Below are 16,237 nucleotides of genomic sequence, written 5' to 3'. Positions count from 1 at the left end.
GTGGAGGTGATGTCAGGCGCTCTGAAAAAAGGGAGATTTTGGATTAAACTTGCTTAGCCGGCTACGCGCCGTTCAGTGGGGGATGCTCTATTCGAGCGAGACGTGTACTTGAGAGGGGATTATGTCGCAGTCGTGAAGCCGGTCACAGTGAACAACAACATGCGTTATAAGTTGACAGAACTGGCAACGAGCAACGAGACAATAGGTAGACACGAGTGACTGAGTGAGCGGCATTTCGGCGATATCATGGCAGGTGGCACTTTTTGTAGGGTGGAGGTTGACTCGCGACTGTTCATGTCATTACCATTTGTTTTCCTTTCATCTGACTTTATTAGAACATCACTTCGTACTCTTCTCTTCACCCCCATCTCCACCAACAGATACTACATAGAAATACAAGATGGCTCCTACAGTCCTATCTACTCCGGAGGACTACCAAAAACTTGTCGACTCGGTCGACACTTTCCTCCTCGATTGCGATGGTGTACTTTACCATGGCCCAAAAGTCGTCGAAGGCGTCAAGACGGTTCTCAATCACCTGAGAGCGTCCGGTGAGTCAGCTACTGAAACCTGTGGACCATCGTGTCAAGGAATGCAGCTGATCTTCACCACTCCGTTCCATCCTTATCCGTGGATCAGGCAAAAAGGTCATCTTTGTGACCAACAACGCTACGAAATCGAGAAGAAAGCTACAAGAAGCGCTCAACAAGCTCGAGCTAGACGCTCAACTGGTTAGTCTCCTCCTTTGTTCTCTCACTCACAGGAGATATATGTCTCACTAACTTAAACTGTCTTCACTTTGATGTCTTTAGGAAGAATGCTTTGGCTCTGCATACGCTTCAGCTGTGTATCTTTCTCAAGTTCTGAAGTTCCCCAAAGACAAGAAAGTTTACGTCTTCGGCGAAGAAGGTCTCGAAGAGGAGTTGGACGCTGTAGGGATCGCCCATTCTGGTGGAACAGTGAGTGTCTCTGGAGCATCAGCTTACGTATCTTCGCCTTCTGCGCCCGAGGACCATCAGCTGAACATCGAACAACACTATAGGACCCCGAAGATCGAGATTTCAAACCACCTGTTGATTACGCCAGCTTTAAGCCTGACGATTCGGTCGGTGCTGTCCTTTGCGGTTTCGATTCGTGGATCAGTGAGTGTCCGAATCCACTCATCATGACTAGGAAATAGCCTGACTATCGACGGCGCAGACTACAAGAAGATCGCCAAAGCTGTGACATACCTTCGAAGTAATCCCGAATGCAAGCTTATCCTCACCAATACCGATGCGACTTACCCCACACACGGATCACTGTTCCCGGGTGAGTTGCCGCCACATTTGTCCTCCCTGCGTGACTTGATACGTGTCCTCAAGCTGACGTTTCATCGCTCTGCCAGGATCCGGATCCTTGTCAATTCCTATCGTGAATGCGACAAAGCGAACACCGATCGTTATTGGTAAACCCAATACTACAATGATGGACGCTATCATCGCCGAGTAAGTGGTCGCCTGCACCGTCGCATCAGTTGGATAAGCTTGCTGATCATTCCAATGATTATCGTAGCCACAAATTCGACCCTTCTCGAGCACTCATGGTCGGTGACAACCTCTCCACAGACATCGAATTCGGTCTCAACAGCGGTGTCCGAACACTCTTAGTTATGGGCGGTGTCACACCTCGAGAAGCAGTGTTCGGAGATAACCCAAGTCATGTTGTTCCTGATCTTGTGATGGAGAGTTTCGGTGATTTGGCAATATTGGCCAAGGACAAGGCGTAGTACGGTAGAATATCAAGAATTGTGTAGACATAGAAATACATCGGACCGCATGGAATACTGTATCATTTTGTTGTTTCTCTTCTGCCTCCGCGTGCAATCATTCAAAGTCGTCGATGTAGCCCATTCTATGACACATGAGAATGTCAGCTGTAGTTTCATACTAAGAACAGAATTCATCCAGCTTACAGGTGGAATTGCTTGTACACGCTGTATGGCCACCAATCAGCATTTGGCCCGTTGAGATATTGCATGGCTAATACGCCTTGTACTTACGTCATGACCTTTGCGATGAACGCCTCGATGTGGAAGATCTTCTTCGATCCCATTCTCATTCGTAGCTCCTGCGACTCTTTATCAGCTGTGAACCGGCTATCGGAAAGTCAAACATACGTAATATGCTGCCCAATGTATGATCTGGGGTTTCAGCGTGTCATCCACCTTGTCCACTAATCTCTCTGCGATCGTCTGTAAACTCAGCCATCAGTGACCCGCTTCTTCTCTGCTTGTCACCAGATGCCTGCCCTCGATTTCTCCCCATGCTTTCACGTTCCTCCCACTCTCGCACACCTGGTTGACAAAGTCGTCGCTTACCTTCAAAACCACTGTCGGGGGGATACAATGACTCAACAACTCGTAAATCTTCCCTCTTACATCTAACAATCTCTGTGCGCTCTGTTCTTGCAAGATCGAATCGGCGACTTTGGCACAATAAGTCTCCCAATCAGGTTTCGCAACGTCGATATCGCCTCCTGCCAAATCTGGTTTTTGCATTTTCATAGCTTCGAAGACGAGTAATGCTTTTCGGAGATTACCAGATGAAGAGGTCAAAATAGATTGGCATGCGGGGGATGGGAGGGAGAAACGTTCTTTCTTCGCGACGTGGTGGAGGACTTTTGACATCTGCGTGGTTAGGAGAAGAAGGGGGATTTAGTTCATGACCGAAATGGGTTTAGTTCATCGTACTCACCTCGTCATCCGTCGGTGCGGCAACTCTCACGAGCAAGCATCTACTCCTGATCGGGGCAATGATCTTACTTGTACTATTCGCACAGAGGATCAATCTCATATTGTTCATGTATTTCTCCATCGTTCTACGCAAAGCCGCTTGCGCATCTCGAGTAAGAGAATCGGCTTCGTTAATGATGACGACTGTTGACAAGTTTGTGAGAGTCAGCTGTGCGTCTGTGATAAGAGCGACCAAGGAAGCTGATGGACAAACCTTTGAATCGTTGTTTGGCATTCAGGTCGACCTGTTGAGTTTGGGCAATCTCCTTCAGGATATCCTGAATGACGACCCGATCGTACATCCCTACATCTCTGCAGGAAATGAAAGGTATCAGCTTTGATACTGGTTACATCAGAGGTCAGTAGCTGAACTCACGAAGGTGTGAGCTCGATATGGTAATTTGACTGAACGACATTGACGTCTAATTTTCGGTTAGAAGGAGTGACGAAGACTCGTTGATCGATACGAAGCTACAAGTCGTGATGAGATTTTAGTTCAGTCGATCAGTATACAGACATAGCGAACACGAGCCCTCTCACCTTCTCTACACCTGGACCGTACAATTCTCGCAGCGTACACATGATCCTCGTCTAAGTTTGTATTCTTTGTCAGTGCTTGTCTGACGGAGATACAAAAAGTCTCAACGACGACATACCTTCTTCCCGGCTCCTGAAGGACCATAGAATAGGATATGAGGGAAGTCCCCCGAGGCAGCCTGCGGAAATGATTGGTCACCATCAGCTTGTTCCCAAATTGTGGGAGAGTGTGAGCTTACTAGTGATCGTAAGCGGGATGAGAGCTCTTCATGGTAGTGCAGATCATCCAGAGTACGAGGTCGGTACTGTAGATGACTTCAGTCAGCACATTTTGTTCGGACGGTCTCGATTCTTCTACTCAATATCCAAACAGGTAGATCTGATCGCTCACCTTATCGACCCAAAGAGACATCGTGAAGTGCAAGGGAGGAAGAGAATGAGAGCAGAGTTCGGACTAGGTTGATTGCGTCGAATGAGCTGATGATCGTTTTTTACGTCCTTGCAGGGTCTGACAGAGTGCCCGTTATCACTAGTCACTGACAGGTCGGTAGCAAGGTGAAGATGTGTGTGTTTACGCGTGTATAGAGGGATGAAAGATTGAACATGACGAAGTTGCGTTTCCACGATCAAAGACGCGTTTCCTTCATCACCACTTTGGAATCTGAACCGTGCCTGAATTCGCTCGAAGTCAAGTTACCGCTCGTTTGTTCAGTCCACTTACAGCCAATCTGAACATATCTATCACCTACATATCTATATACATATGGATACTATCAGTACCAGCATGACCTCATCGTCATGACGACGCCTTACAATCCCCTTCCACCCTCTTCACCACCCTCGCGAACCCTCTCCCCATCTTCGCCTCCTGCACGTTCACCGACCCAATCTCTTCGAGCGCTGGAACTGTCTTCTGACGGAGGGACAGATGGAGATGGTCGACCGAGACATGGTCGGTCGAATACGATCACGAGCTTAGGAGGGTTCGAATTTGAGCACGCGCTTTTGCCTCTCACCTTGAGTGGGGAGGGAGAGGGAGATGATATGGGTCATGGCGGAGCAGGTACGGAGCAAAGAGAAGAGAGACATGTCGGGTTGTTGCATGGTAAGTGAACACACAGCTGCCTCTTCCCATGTCAAATGAGGGTTGGACGACTGATCAACTCAGTTCTTGAACAGGTATTGCACTGGTCGTCGGTGCTCAAGTCGGCTCGGGCATCTTCTCGTCCCCTGGTGTTGTAGTTGGAGAAGTAGGAAGTGTAGGCGCGAGTCTACTCGTATGGATCATGAGTGGTGTGTTAGCGTGGACAGGAGCTAGGTAAGTTGGCAGTAAGAAATTGAAGCTCCAATCCAACTGACTCATTTTTGTACCCAGCTCATATGCCGAATTGGGATGTGCTATACCCTTGTCGGGAGGTAGTCAGGCCTATCTTGCCTATGCTGTGAGTGAGATCTGTGTTCGGTAGTGGGAGCGATACGTGCTGATCCGTCATCGAACAGTTCGGTCCTATGACATCGTATTTGTTCACTTGGGCAGCTGTGTCTGTTCTCAAACCAGGTAGTGCAGCCATGATCTCGCTCATTTTCGGGTAAGTCTTCATTGTTGCATTCGCTTCGAGAGGAACATATAAGACACACTGGGACTCAAATCAGAATACTGACAAACAATCATCTCCACAGCGAATATGTCAACCGACTGCTTTACCACGCCTTATCCTCATCTACCTCCCCCGTTCCCGACTGGTCAGTCAAACTGACCGCCGTCATCGCTATCATCCTCGTCTCAACCCTGAACCTGATCTCCCGCACAATGGGAACAGACTCTACTGTCGTCCTTACAACCATCAAGATTGGTTCGCTTATCTTTGTCGCGGTGTTGGGTCTGATAGCGTTGATCAAGAATGGTCCAGGGGAGGGACTGTCGAGTAGTGGGTTGTTTGAAGGGACAAAGACGGAATTGAGCAGTTATGCCATCGCGCTGTATTCGGGTTTGTGGGCATTTGACGGCTGGGATTCGTGCTGTGTGAGTGCAACACTCGGCCAAGCTCGTTGTCGCGCGCAGATCCTAACGAGTCACTATCGCAGTACGTTGCAGGCGAGATGAGAAATACGAATCGTGACCTTCCTCGAGCTTTGCACTCGTCCATGGCAATAGTCTTGTCCCTCTTCGTCCTTGCCAACGTGTCCTACTTCATCGTACTTGATCCAGCAACCGTAGCCTCCTCCAATACCGTTGCGCTTGATTTTGGAGCTGCGACAATAGGCAAATTTGGAGCAGTGGTCTTCAGCATAGTAGTATCAATCAGTTGCTTTGGAGCTCTGAACGGTAGTTTCTACACTAGTGAGTTGCGCAAGGCATCCTGCTCTGCTCTTAGGGAGACCGAGCTTGTTGACATCAACTCCCTTGCTATCTAGCTGCGAGGCTCATCTACGCCGCTTCCAGAGAACATTTCCTGCCAAGCGTCTTCTCCCGACTGCACTATCGACGACGGACCCCGGACAATGCCATCGCGCTGCAAGCCGGTCTCTCCTTGTTCTATGTTGTATTTGGCGGTGGATTTAGAGGTACGCCTAGCTTGTTCTCCCTTGTCTGCTTGTGAAGCGACTCTGACTGGTTGGTATTCGTTGGTGTTCCTTTACAGCGATTCTGAACTTCTTCTCGGTCGCTTCGTGGACTTTCTACCTTCTCACGGTGCTCGGTCTACTAGTCCTTCGAGCGAAAGAACCGCATCTCGACCGACCTTATCGAACATGGCTGATAACGCCTATCGTCTTCTGCATAGTAGGTGGTCGACTTACACCACAGCGATGTACCACGCTAACCCACTTGACGTGGGTAGGTAGCAATGTTCTTGCTGCTCATGCCTATATTTGCGGCTCCGTTGGAGGCTTTCGCAGCGTTTGGTAGGTGTCAGGCTTTACACTTCCAAACCAGCTGACCGAGCTAATGATTCGACCACCTTGATATATAGTGTTCATTGCTGCTGGTGTACCGATGTATTATCTCACTGCGAGATCCCGTGCACAATCTGCCAAGGGCTTCACCGCGGACGATGAGGGGAGCGGTTTCCGCGCCACATTGCGAGGTGAGTTGAGTAGCTCTGTCAATTCGCTAGTGATCGGAACTCCAAGGTTGAGAATGGTTTGCTGACAGTCATGACGATTCAGGCGCTTGGAGCAAGCTCAGCGAAGACGTAGATGTCATCTTGCCTTCCGGATGGCGGAGAGGTGAAAGACCTATCGGCGGACCGCCGAGAGCTGTCGATGAGGGTGAAGAGACGAGGGGAATGTTACGGCGTAGTGAAAATCTAGAGATGTCCGAGCGGAGGTAAATGGTGATACCTGATGTATTTGCTAGTCTCTCCTGCGCGATTTGGCACTCTGCATGTTTACATAAGAGTTACATCATGATGTCGAGCGTGCTACTCTACCGGTCATCATAGGGTATATGAGAATATGCGTTGCCGAAGACCTGTCCATCTTCCACTGCTCGACCCACATTCGCTACGTGCAGGATTGGCACTTATCGCTTTCCCCTGCCACCTCTTCCTCTCGCACCACCCTTCGCACCTCTACCACCGCCTTTCCCTCTGCTTTTCCCATCCCTCTCATATGCCAGCGCAGCTTTCTGCGTCCTTCTTCTACCTTCAATCTCTCTCCCCTTTTTCCTCTCAGCTTTAGTCTCCATACTCCTGCTCTTCTGCTTTTCCTCCTTTTTCTTCTCACGAGCTTTCTGCAATCTACCACTCGAAGGTGGTAACGCCCCAATCATAGATTTAGCATTGACCGTAGGTTTCGGTTTCGGTTTCTCTTCTTGTTGTGGTTCTGGTGTGGTTGAGGATTGTCTAGCTTTGTAAATGTGGGTTGTGGAAGAAGGATCGAAATTCTCCATAATCGTAACAGTTGCCAATTGATCTTCATCCGAAAATTCAGCTTCTTCAATCTCTCCCCTTGTCGAAGGTCCAGCTTCTGCCCCTTCGTCCTCATCATCGTCATCTTCGTCGTCGTCTTCGTTGTTGGCATCGGCATAATCTTCTAATCCCATCGCTTTTCGAATAGACTTGACATTCTCAGCTGCTCTCTGTCTCAGATCTTGTCGAGCCTAACACAGAAAATCAGTACACGTTTCCCTGGAGGTTGATTCTTTGTGAAGAGTCTCACCTGTCTTCTATCCTGGAGATGCGCTTGATGATCTCTTTCTTTGGCACGAGCTCGTTTCTCTTCCACTTTTGCCTTTTTACGTTTCGAGAACCCGGTCAACCATTCTCTGCGAGACGGAATCAAAGCATATCAGCTCCAATCCCCTGATACCATTCGCATGGGTTCCCTCTGGTCTGATAGACTCCGGTCTCACATGAGTCCAACAAGAGCCCAAGTATAGGTGTAGCTTTGTGGAATATCGCTGAGAAGATCAGACTCACCTTCTCGCCTCATCGTCAAATTTGATCTCTTCAACTTGTTCCCTTCTAGCCTTCTTCGCTCGAGCAATGTACGCCGCTCCTTCCGTCAAGAGCGCGACGTTGGATTTCGTCTTAGGTCGGGACATCGTACGGTGTGTTTTGATCTACTAGGTTATTATAGATACGATGAGGATGATGCAGATGTACACAAGTACTTCGAGAGGCAAGTGGACAAGAGCTGCTTGACTTTTGAGATTTCAACGGAGTAAGGGGCAATCTCCGCGCAATCCGGTGACGTCTAGCAGCGATGGCAAAATCCCCCGTTGGTTTGAGGACCCTCTGAGGTTCGTTCGTATGCATGGCACGGCGCTGGAGCGCCATCAAGCGGTCATCGTGTACATAGAGATGCATGAGAGGAACAATTTTGAGAACAACAGCGGAAGATGTCAATGCGATAATACAACAGGGGTTATCTCTCTGTGCGGTGCAAGCCTGAATACATGTGATTGTCCCTTGTTTTCCTGTTCCTCATTTGTGCACTTTTCGTGTCATAAGCATTGATGCGACGTTGTGGCCTTCTTGATGCAGCTCAGCCTACGTAATACGTGTTGACGAAGGCCTTCTGGTGGTCGGTATGATTCTGTTCGTCGGCATGAAATTTTGCACTCCGTCGGTCCATTTCTTCGAGGCCTGTTCGCCTTTTGAGCCAACTTTGGTATCACGCTGTTACTTGTTCCGCTGTGATCGACACCAGATCCGTGTCGAACAGCTCAATGAACTGTTGTATCATGATCCATAAGGTCAGCACGGCCAGACATGGTAATGTCCTCCTCTGATTGCAGGCCATACACTGTCCTACTCACCTGCTCATTCAACACTCTCACTTTCATCCCGGCATATCTCCTGTACTCTTCTAGTATACTGCTCAAAGCCCATCGTTGTAACTTCCGATAGCATCCGACCACAGTACCCGTCCGATGTCGACCCATATTGCAACATACTAACGTTGGGAACGTTGACGGACGAAGGAGGAGTGTGAGAGCTTGGATGATTAAAGGTTCAGGAGGAGGTGGGAGGGGTGGGAGGTGATCTGTACACAAAGCAGTGCTTTAGCTCTGAGGCTGCTTGACTCCAAGAACAACGATATTGTCGTGAGAGAAGAGGAACGTACATTGTCCTGAGATGGGGACGACACCACTATCTGTATACGGAGGTGGGAAGTGTGGGTTGAGCGATACTTGCGGAGCCAGGTTATGCATCAAGATCCCTTGAGAATCGAGGAATGATCGACTACACTCGCGAGATGTCAGCTAGCCCCGGCACGGTCGTAAAGTGTGATGTTTGAACGGCAATGAGGGGAAAAGCAAAGTCGGAGGGACGTACAATATATCAGAAGGTTCTTCCGCTCCTACCCAGATAATGGTCTTCAAATTGAGCTTTTCGAGGAAAGAGAAGTTGAGCTCGGATGGCTGCGCTGAGCGGTAGAAGCCTGACAAATCCATGACAAGGGGAATCATAGCTGTAAGCACAACTCGCGGAGTTGACGACAGAAGTGAATAGTGGTACGTACCATCTTCCACCAGCCCAAAGTTCATAGGTGGTACTATCTTGGCCATTCTGTCACAGTCGCTACCGGAGATGAATGAGAAGCAGATTGAACAAACTGATGTGAGATCACTATCACTCAGTAGGTTGTCAACGCTGCTTAGCTTGTCCTGCTGGCTGCAGCTGTTGTCAACTACCGCAAGTCACGTGCCTTGTCCTCGACGGAAGCATAATTTCCAGCAGCTCGATCCGAGTCTTGTTGATGAATAGATGTCATTCTTGCATTATCTACAAATACTTGATTTAACGCTTGCTCTATCGCCTGTCACGACCATTCACTCATCGAGGAATGAGCAGATGGACAGGTCAACTACATCACTGCAGCGAACTACTTAGAAGAGGGTGAATTGGTCGGCGCAGGGTATCATAGGTTGAGCTGACGCTTGGTTACTGTGCAGCTTCACCACTCGAAATACCGGGACCATGTCAACCAATACTCCCATTCTGCGCTGTACAGATTTCTCCTCGATCACCGTTACCCCTTCCTCCTCGTCTTCCCACCCACTCGACTCGCCCTCTTTCTCTGTTCCTCCATCTATCTTAACTCACCTCGAGACCGCTTCGCAACATCTTCACTTACATCGGACTGTCGCTGTACCGACTGAGACGGTATACGGTCTTGCGGCGTCGTCTCTCGATCCCGAAGCTGTACAAGCGATCTATCGAATCAAGAATCGACCGTCAGATAATCCTCTGATCATCCATGTCTCATCACTTGACATGTTACGACGGTTATTGCCGCCTTCATATACCCTTTCTCCATTGTATCTCGCTTTGATCACCGCCTTTTGGCCAGGACCTCTCTCGTTGCTCTTTCCTTCGCCCAATCCACCACCACCACCTGCACCTCAGACCAACGCTATCCGAATGCCCGCTCACCCACTCGCTCTGGCCCTGATCAATCATTCCAACCTTCCGCTCTCTGCTCCCTCAGCAAACTCTTCCGGAAGACCAAGTCCCACTCGCGCAGAACACGTGTTCAACGATTTGAATGGTGCGGATGGACTAGGATGTATTCTAGATGGAGGAGACTGTGGTGTAGGGGTGGAGAGTACTGTCGTGAATGGGTTAGGATGGAAGGAAGGAGGAGGCGGAGAGGTGGATATACTTCGACCGGGAGGTTTAGGAGTGGAAGAGATTGCGAGGATAGTAGAACAGGTTGATGGACAAGCGGGCAAGACGGCCATATTGGTTCATGGCAAGATATGGCAAAGAGGAGGACCTTCTGTCTCGACCAACCCACCAACTTCGAACGGACACTCGCTTGCAGAATCAGGAAAGCCGAAAGCTGCGACGAATCTTCCCCCCTCAACACCCGGTATGAAATATCGCCACTATTCACCTCGTGTACCTGTCTTCCTCCTAGAACCGAGCAACGTCTTTTCCCGACCAGCCGCAATCTCAGACGAAGCAGAATCGTCAGCACAAGCAGTCTTGCGACAGATCGCACAACGCGTACCTCTGTCAAAGGGCAAGTCAAGACGGCGTATAGGTCTATTACATTTCGACAACTCTCCGCTTCGCCAACAGATATCATCGTCGATAAACGAGGCTGGAATAGAGATTGTCCCCGTATCACTGGGTGATTCAGCGGCGACAGCAGCTCAACGGTTGTTTGCCGGGATGCTTACTCTTGAACGCGTTTCATCGTCACAAAGGGAGCACGTGGAAGGAGGCGTAGACGCCATCATGATTGAAGGATGTTCGGACGACGGTCTAGGATTAGCCGTGATGGAGCGCGTAGGCAAAGCAGTTGGTGGAGGAGGGAGGTCTGGTGATCTGGCCAACGGGGAAAGCAAAGGTGGAATAGAGGGTGGGAACAGATTTTGGGTGGATGTAGGACATCGCTAGTACACTGTTCACTGGACGGCTTGCGTGGCAATGAAATGTATAATGGTTCTCATGTCTCAACAGCTCAAGGTCACCTTCACTTTTGGTCCTTCCTTTCAAGCCCTCTCGGAACGAAGAAAAGAAGGTAATGACGATACTTGACAGTGTGCGAAGATCCTATGTTCTCCAGCTCCACACAGTGCTTGCGACGTTACAGGACACCAAAACAGAAAGGGTATAACAAACGCCTTCTGCCGCCGTCTTTATTAGGTCTTTCCCCTCTATCCAAACACTCATTTGCCACTGACCAAGATATCATTACACTTCACATTTCAGAGCCACACCTCTCATCATTGACAAATCTGCGTACACTCGAGCGCAACACGATGGAATACGTATCAGGATCTCGGCCTCGCTACTATGGTAGCTCCAGGACTGCGCGATATCCATCACCGGATCGGCCTTCCTATCCGCGGTCTCGACGAAGAGACCAGGAACCTCCTCTTTCCCGTGACGATGATGATGCCTATTATTCGTCACAAGATCAGAATCCCTTCAAACCTCAGACAAGACCTGGGCGAAGAGTTCTGACGCCTCCCGTGAGTACATTTCTTTGTAGTTCTCATTCCGCTCGAACTAAAGTTGGGTTTTGCCTCATAATCCAGGGGTCCCGCACACATACCAACGATTCATCAGTCCACTATCACGGCCATCGAATTTTCGAGTCGACTGAACCAGATCTCCCAATGACAGCTAGAAGTCCCCCTCGCTTCCACTCCGGCAGCAGCGACTCATACCCACTTGACGATCCTGAAGCACCGATTGGCACTTCACCTGTTACCCCTCAAGAAGCAAGTCCTGCCGATGGTTCTGCTTCAAGGCCAGCGTCCATCAGTTTTGAATACATCACACCTCCGCCGTCATACCAATCACCTTCACCTTCGACTGATGGGGACTATCCCTCCAGAAATCCCGGTGACGATACCAAACATGACCCATACGCAGGTTTCCCAAACTTTCGATACATAACTCAATCTCACATTCCATTGCCACCAAGTCACATGCCTCCTCGGTCTAATCGTGATCATGAAGGGCATGCTGACCGTGACGTTGGATCTCGGTTTCAATACAGCCGACAACAAGACCGTTTCTGCAGAACCAGGTCTGCGCGACCAGATGCCTATTCAGAATGGGCAAACCTTGTTCATGACATTCAATCTCTTGAGGATCAGACTTGGCGTCTGGGTGCACGACTTGCCTTTGGCAGAGAAGAGTTGAGGAAATCGAAAAAGTTACAATGCAAGCACTCCAAGAAGTTTCAAACAGATATAGACAATTGGAACGCCAAAATTTCTGAACATTCTGAGTTGATAAAGGGAGAAGAAGAGGTACAGCGATACCACAATGAAACCCGCCTAGGCGGAGCAGAGCCTAGGGATAATATCAACGCTGATGTAGCCACAAGAGTGTTGTCATGACGGTCACTGCCACATACATCACGTGACCTACAAGATCCCGACGCACTCTCCGCACTACTCGCTATTCTCGTCGAACTCGTAGAACTTCATTCAACGAACCCATCTCTTATTCGGTCTAATTCGACGAACTCGCCGAGTTGTAGAATATCGCTCAACGTAGATGGACGGATGGATGGATGGATATATAGGAGAATGGCTATTCTCATCTTTTGTACTCTTTTCCTTAGTGATTTCCCGATTGAAAGTCATACACCGTACCTTCGCTATCGCTCTTGACGATATCACTTAGCCTTCAGTCAGTCCAAGGCCACAACGCTCATCCTGAGGTTGTTCTCTTCGGATTCTCGTCGTTCTCGTCATTCTCGCTGAGTATCCCGTCCATCTCGTCATTATAGTTGACGCCTTTGGCGAATATCACTCAACCTTGTCTCCGTGGTGTGATAGGGCCTCATTGACTGAAGCCTCTGTTGATCATCGTGACAAGTGTCAAAACACCATGCATTGTGGGATAGGGCCCAACTTAGTATGTGTGAAGATGAACTGGAGAAATCAAAAAAGGATTGTGCAAGAGTTTCCCAAGAGGATGAAAAGTCAATTAAAGACTGGACACATAAAGTCAAAACGATGGAGAAGCGGTTTGAGGCAAAGAAGGAGGAGCTCAATGATCTATATCATTGTTGGGACGACAAGATGAGGTCTTGGGAAAGCGAGACAAGGTCTCAAGAGCATGGAAGGCGGGGATATAGGCGATAGCTCCCACATGTTAATCCAAGGAAAAGGTACCTTTCAGTTGTTTGTAGTGAGAGTGTTTATTAGTTGGCTTGTTACGTTATTGACTTTATATTTGATGCACAGGACCAATTGAGAATTGATGAGCAACCAGGCTGGACAAAATGATATGATCAAAGTTGATATTTGTCAAGCTGTCATGAATGACAACTACCAAGACCAACATCCCCGGGTATATATAGCAAGAATTGGGAAGTTCAGCAGAATCCCAATCATCGTGACCTTTTATAGTGTGATGCAATGCTCGGATAGCGTAATTGGCCACTGGCTAGGCAATACGTTATTATACAAGCGTCTCCTTATGGCCCTCATCTTCTGTACAATACTTGATGATGCCTTGAAGGATGTACTACCTTTCTTTCTGACACCTCTTTGTTGTATCACTTCTCATCATTCCCCATTGTCTGAGTCAAATGGATTGACAGAGCTCAAAAAAGCCATTGCATCACAACACTTTCAATAGGCGGAGCCTTGACTTAGAAATCATGAGCCAAGGAAGCGGTGTTCGCTCATGACAACTACCTGACTAAAGCCTCTTGTACCTGTATGCTGCCTTATGCGCAGATACGAGTTACACTGAGGCAAAATATAGATAGGAATTTGAATATCTCTATATACTATGAAGCTGTTGGAAACTGGATTTACCGGCAGAATTCTATGCAATATAGGGGTGCTCTACACCAATTCAATACTGTAGACATTAATTATTTGTGCTAGATCGGAACAGTAGGTCTTGCCCATTATGGGTAGTGTTGCAGTGTCCCAACCACATAACAGATTGTCATGACGGTCACTGCCACATACATCACGTGACCTACAAGATCCCGACGCACTTGTCGCTCTACTCGCTATTCTCGTCGAACTCGTAGAACTTCATTCAAGGAACCCATCTATTATTTGGTCTAATTCGACGAACTCGCCGAGTTGTAGAATATCGCTCAACGTAGATGGACGGACGGATGGATGGATGGATGGATATATAGGAGAATGGCTATTCTCATCTTTGTACTCTTTTCTTTAGTAATTTCCCGACTGAAAGTCATACACCGTACCTTCGCTATCGCTCTTGACGATATCACCTAGCCTTCAGTCAGTCCAAGGCCACAACGCTCATCCTGAGGTTGTTCTCTTTGGATCCGCGTTGTTTTTGTCATTCTCGCTGAGTATCTCGCCCATCTCGTCATTATAGTTGACGCCTTTGGCGAACATCACTCAACTTTGTCTCCGTGGTGTGATAAGGCCTCATTGACTGAAGCCTCTGTTGATCATCGTGACAACTACCCCTGTCATCACTGTTGCCACTATTGGCACTTATACCTGGGTCAGTCATACAGCAACCCCAAAACACTGTTCTTTTCATAGGACACCTCCCGTATCCCTCCGTACCGGCGCAACAGCCTGTTCATGCTGGAGCTTCACCAAAGCCAATCCTCAAGCTTCCAGCTCACCTTCATCAGTTTATATTCAAGCTTGCCTCAAAGCCGAATTGTCTATCTTGTCTTTGGTGTTGACCAGGCCTTCCTGGGACAGGTTGTAACAACATCAGAACTTAAAATTGATGTGTCAGCATCATATACATGCACAACTGCAGCAATGTCAAACACTCACAATCAAGTTTAACTGCACAGAATGTTGTGACATCCTTGGTCCACAAGATGGCCATTCATATGTACTCCTGGCTGCAGACTCAAAACATGTCACATCCATGTGAACCTTTCATTACAGCTCCCATAATGACCTTGTATGATGTTACAATGATCAACTGAGGCTTCAGTCAATGAGACCCTGTCATACCACAGAGACAAGGTTGAGTGATGTTTGCCAAAGAGTTTTGACTCTATGACAAGATGGACGAAGTACTCAGTCAGAATGTCGAGAATGGCAAGAAGCCAAAGAGAACAACCTCAGTACAAGTGTTGTGGCCTTGGACTGACTGAAGGCTCAGTGATGTTGTCAAAAGCAATAGCGAGAGTAATAGGTATGACTTTTAATTGGGAAAACACAAAGGAAAAGAGTACAAAGACAAGAATAGCTACTCTCCTATATATATCCGTCCGTCCATCCAATTATCATTCCATCCATCCATTCATTCATCCATCCATCCATCCATCCATCCATTCATCAACCATCTATGTTGAGCGATATTCTACTACTTTGGCCAGTTTGTTGGATTAAATTGAAGGGATAGTTGGGATTGTTGGATGAAGTTACATGAGTAAAGCGAATAGCAAGTGGGATTACGAGTGCATTGGGATGTGACAGGTAACTTGATGTATGTGGCAGTGACCAACATGACATATGATGACAATGACATCACAGCTTATAAAGCATCATATACCTTGCAATGATGGTGCATGACATAATGCAAACATGAAGTCACAGGACTGAATGGATTGTGCGCAGGTCTCCTTATTCACAGGATATACCTTTGATGCATGCCCCTGGCTGCAGACCCCAAACATGTCACAGCCATATAAACCTTTCAATGCAGCTCCCAGAATGACCTCGTATGTTGACAATGACATGACAGCTTACAAAGCATCATAGTCCCTCCAAATGATGTCATAGGCCATATTGTGTCATGCTTACAAGCTTAGCTTTGATGTGCTTCACACAGCCTTGGGGGTAGCAACAAGCACAATTGGAGCATATTAACATATATAAAGGCCTTGACTCAAGTCAACGACAGGAACAGATTTATACAACAACACATATCAGCACATTACATTTCCAATTCCATTACTTTCTGGAATCACAACACACAAATTCTGAAACCACAGATACTGATATTCATGCCTTCAACATCCAACAACAATTCCACCAAT

General features: G+C 48.0%; 7 protein-coding genes across 7 annotated transcripts; 4 read left to right on the top strand and 3 right to left on the bottom strand.

Annotated features, from left to right (window-relative positions):
* Positions 1-400: 400 nt before the first annotated feature.
* On the top strand, positions 401-1,768 carry CI109_100530 (uncharacterized protein; the record flags this gene model as incomplete). The annotated part of the gene is made up of 7 exons (XM_032004710.1): positions 401-551; positions 640-731; positions 813-959; positions 1,043-1,142; positions 1,201-1,311; positions 1,388-1,487; positions 1,555-1,768. The coding sequence occupies 7 exons, from the start codon at positions 401-403 to the stop codon at positions 1,766-1,768; spliced, it is 915 nt and encodes a 304-aa protein (XP_031861188.1).
* Positions 1,769-1,865: 97 nt separating this feature from the next.
* CI109_100529 (uncharacterized protein) lies at positions 1,866-3,722 on the bottom strand (the record flags this gene model as incomplete). The annotated part of the gene is made up of 12 exons (XM_032004711.1): positions 1,866-1,893; positions 1,955-1,975; positions 2,042-2,109; positions 2,159-2,233; positions 2,360-2,668; positions 2,736-2,917; positions 2,988-3,085; positions 3,150-3,244; positions 3,314-3,364; positions 3,430-3,489; positions 3,550-3,615; positions 3,702-3,722. The coding sequence occupies 12 exons, from the start codon at positions 3,720-3,722 to the stop codon at positions 1,866-1,868; spliced, it is 1,074 nt and encodes a 357-aa protein (XP_031861189.1).
* A 386-nt stretch (positions 3,723-4,108) lies between these two features.
* CI109_100528 (uncharacterized protein) lies at positions 4,109-6,642 on the top strand (the record flags this gene model as incomplete). The annotated part of the gene is made up of 11 exons (XM_032004712.1): positions 4,109-4,415; positions 4,490-4,628; positions 4,686-4,752; positions 4,811-4,899; positions 4,991-5,333; positions 5,396-5,651; positions 5,726-5,875; positions 5,953-6,092; positions 6,151-6,214; positions 6,283-6,396; positions 6,479-6,642. The coding sequence occupies 11 exons, from the start codon at positions 4,109-4,111 to the stop codon at positions 6,640-6,642; spliced, it is 1,833 nt and encodes a 610-aa protein (XP_031861190.1).
* A 191-nt stretch (positions 6,643-6,833) lies between these two features.
* CI109_100527 (uncharacterized protein) lies at positions 6,834-7,856 on the bottom strand (the record flags this gene model as incomplete). Its single annotated transcript, XM_032004713.1, has 3 exons — positions 6,834-7,412; positions 7,472-7,577; positions 7,732-7,856. The coding sequence occupies 3 exons, from the start codon at positions 7,854-7,856 to the stop codon at positions 6,834-6,836; spliced, it is 810 nt and encodes a 269-aa protein (XP_031861191.1).
* Positions 7,857-8,428: 572 nt separating this feature from the next.
* Positions 8,429-9,326, bottom strand: CI109_100526 (uncharacterized protein; the record flags this gene model as incomplete). Its single annotated transcript, XM_032004714.1, has 5 exons — positions 8,429-8,488; positions 8,574-8,800; positions 8,882-9,000; positions 9,094-9,199; positions 9,281-9,326. 5 exons carry the CDS (start codon positions 9,324-9,326, stop codon positions 8,429-8,431), a joined length of 558 nt encoding a protein of 185 aa, XP_031861192.1.
* Positions 9,327-9,738: 412 nt separating this feature from the next.
* CI109_100525 (Sua5/YciO/YrdC/YwlC family tRNA threonylcarbamoyl adenosine modification protein) lies at positions 9,739-11,166 on the top strand (the record flags this gene model as incomplete). The annotated part of the gene is made up of 1 exon (XM_032004715.1): positions 9,739-11,166. The coding sequence occupies one exon, from the start codon at positions 9,739-9,741 to the stop codon at positions 11,164-11,166; it is 1,428 nt and encodes a 475-aa protein (XP_031861193.1).
* Positions 11,167-11,531: 365 nt separating this feature from the next.
* On the top strand, positions 11,532-12,423 carry CI109_100524 (uncharacterized protein; the record flags this gene model as incomplete). The annotated part of the gene is made up of 3 exons (XM_065966807.1): positions 11,532-11,744; positions 11,811-12,225; positions 12,278-12,423. The coding sequence occupies 3 exons, from the start codon at positions 11,532-11,534 to the stop codon at positions 12,421-12,423; spliced, it is 774 nt and encodes a 257-aa protein (XP_065822879.1).
* Positions 12,424-16,237: the final 3,814 nt, after the last annotated feature.

This window comes from Kwoniella shandongensis, chromosome 1 (genome assembly GCF_008629635.2).
Source record: "Kwoniella shandongensis chromosome 1, complete sequence".
NCBI classification, from domain to species: Eukaryota; Fungi; Basidiomycota; class Tremellomycetes; order Tremellales; family Cryptococcaceae; genus Kwoniella; species Kwoniella shandongensis.
This window is presented reverse-complemented; position numbering and strand designations above follow the sequence as displayed.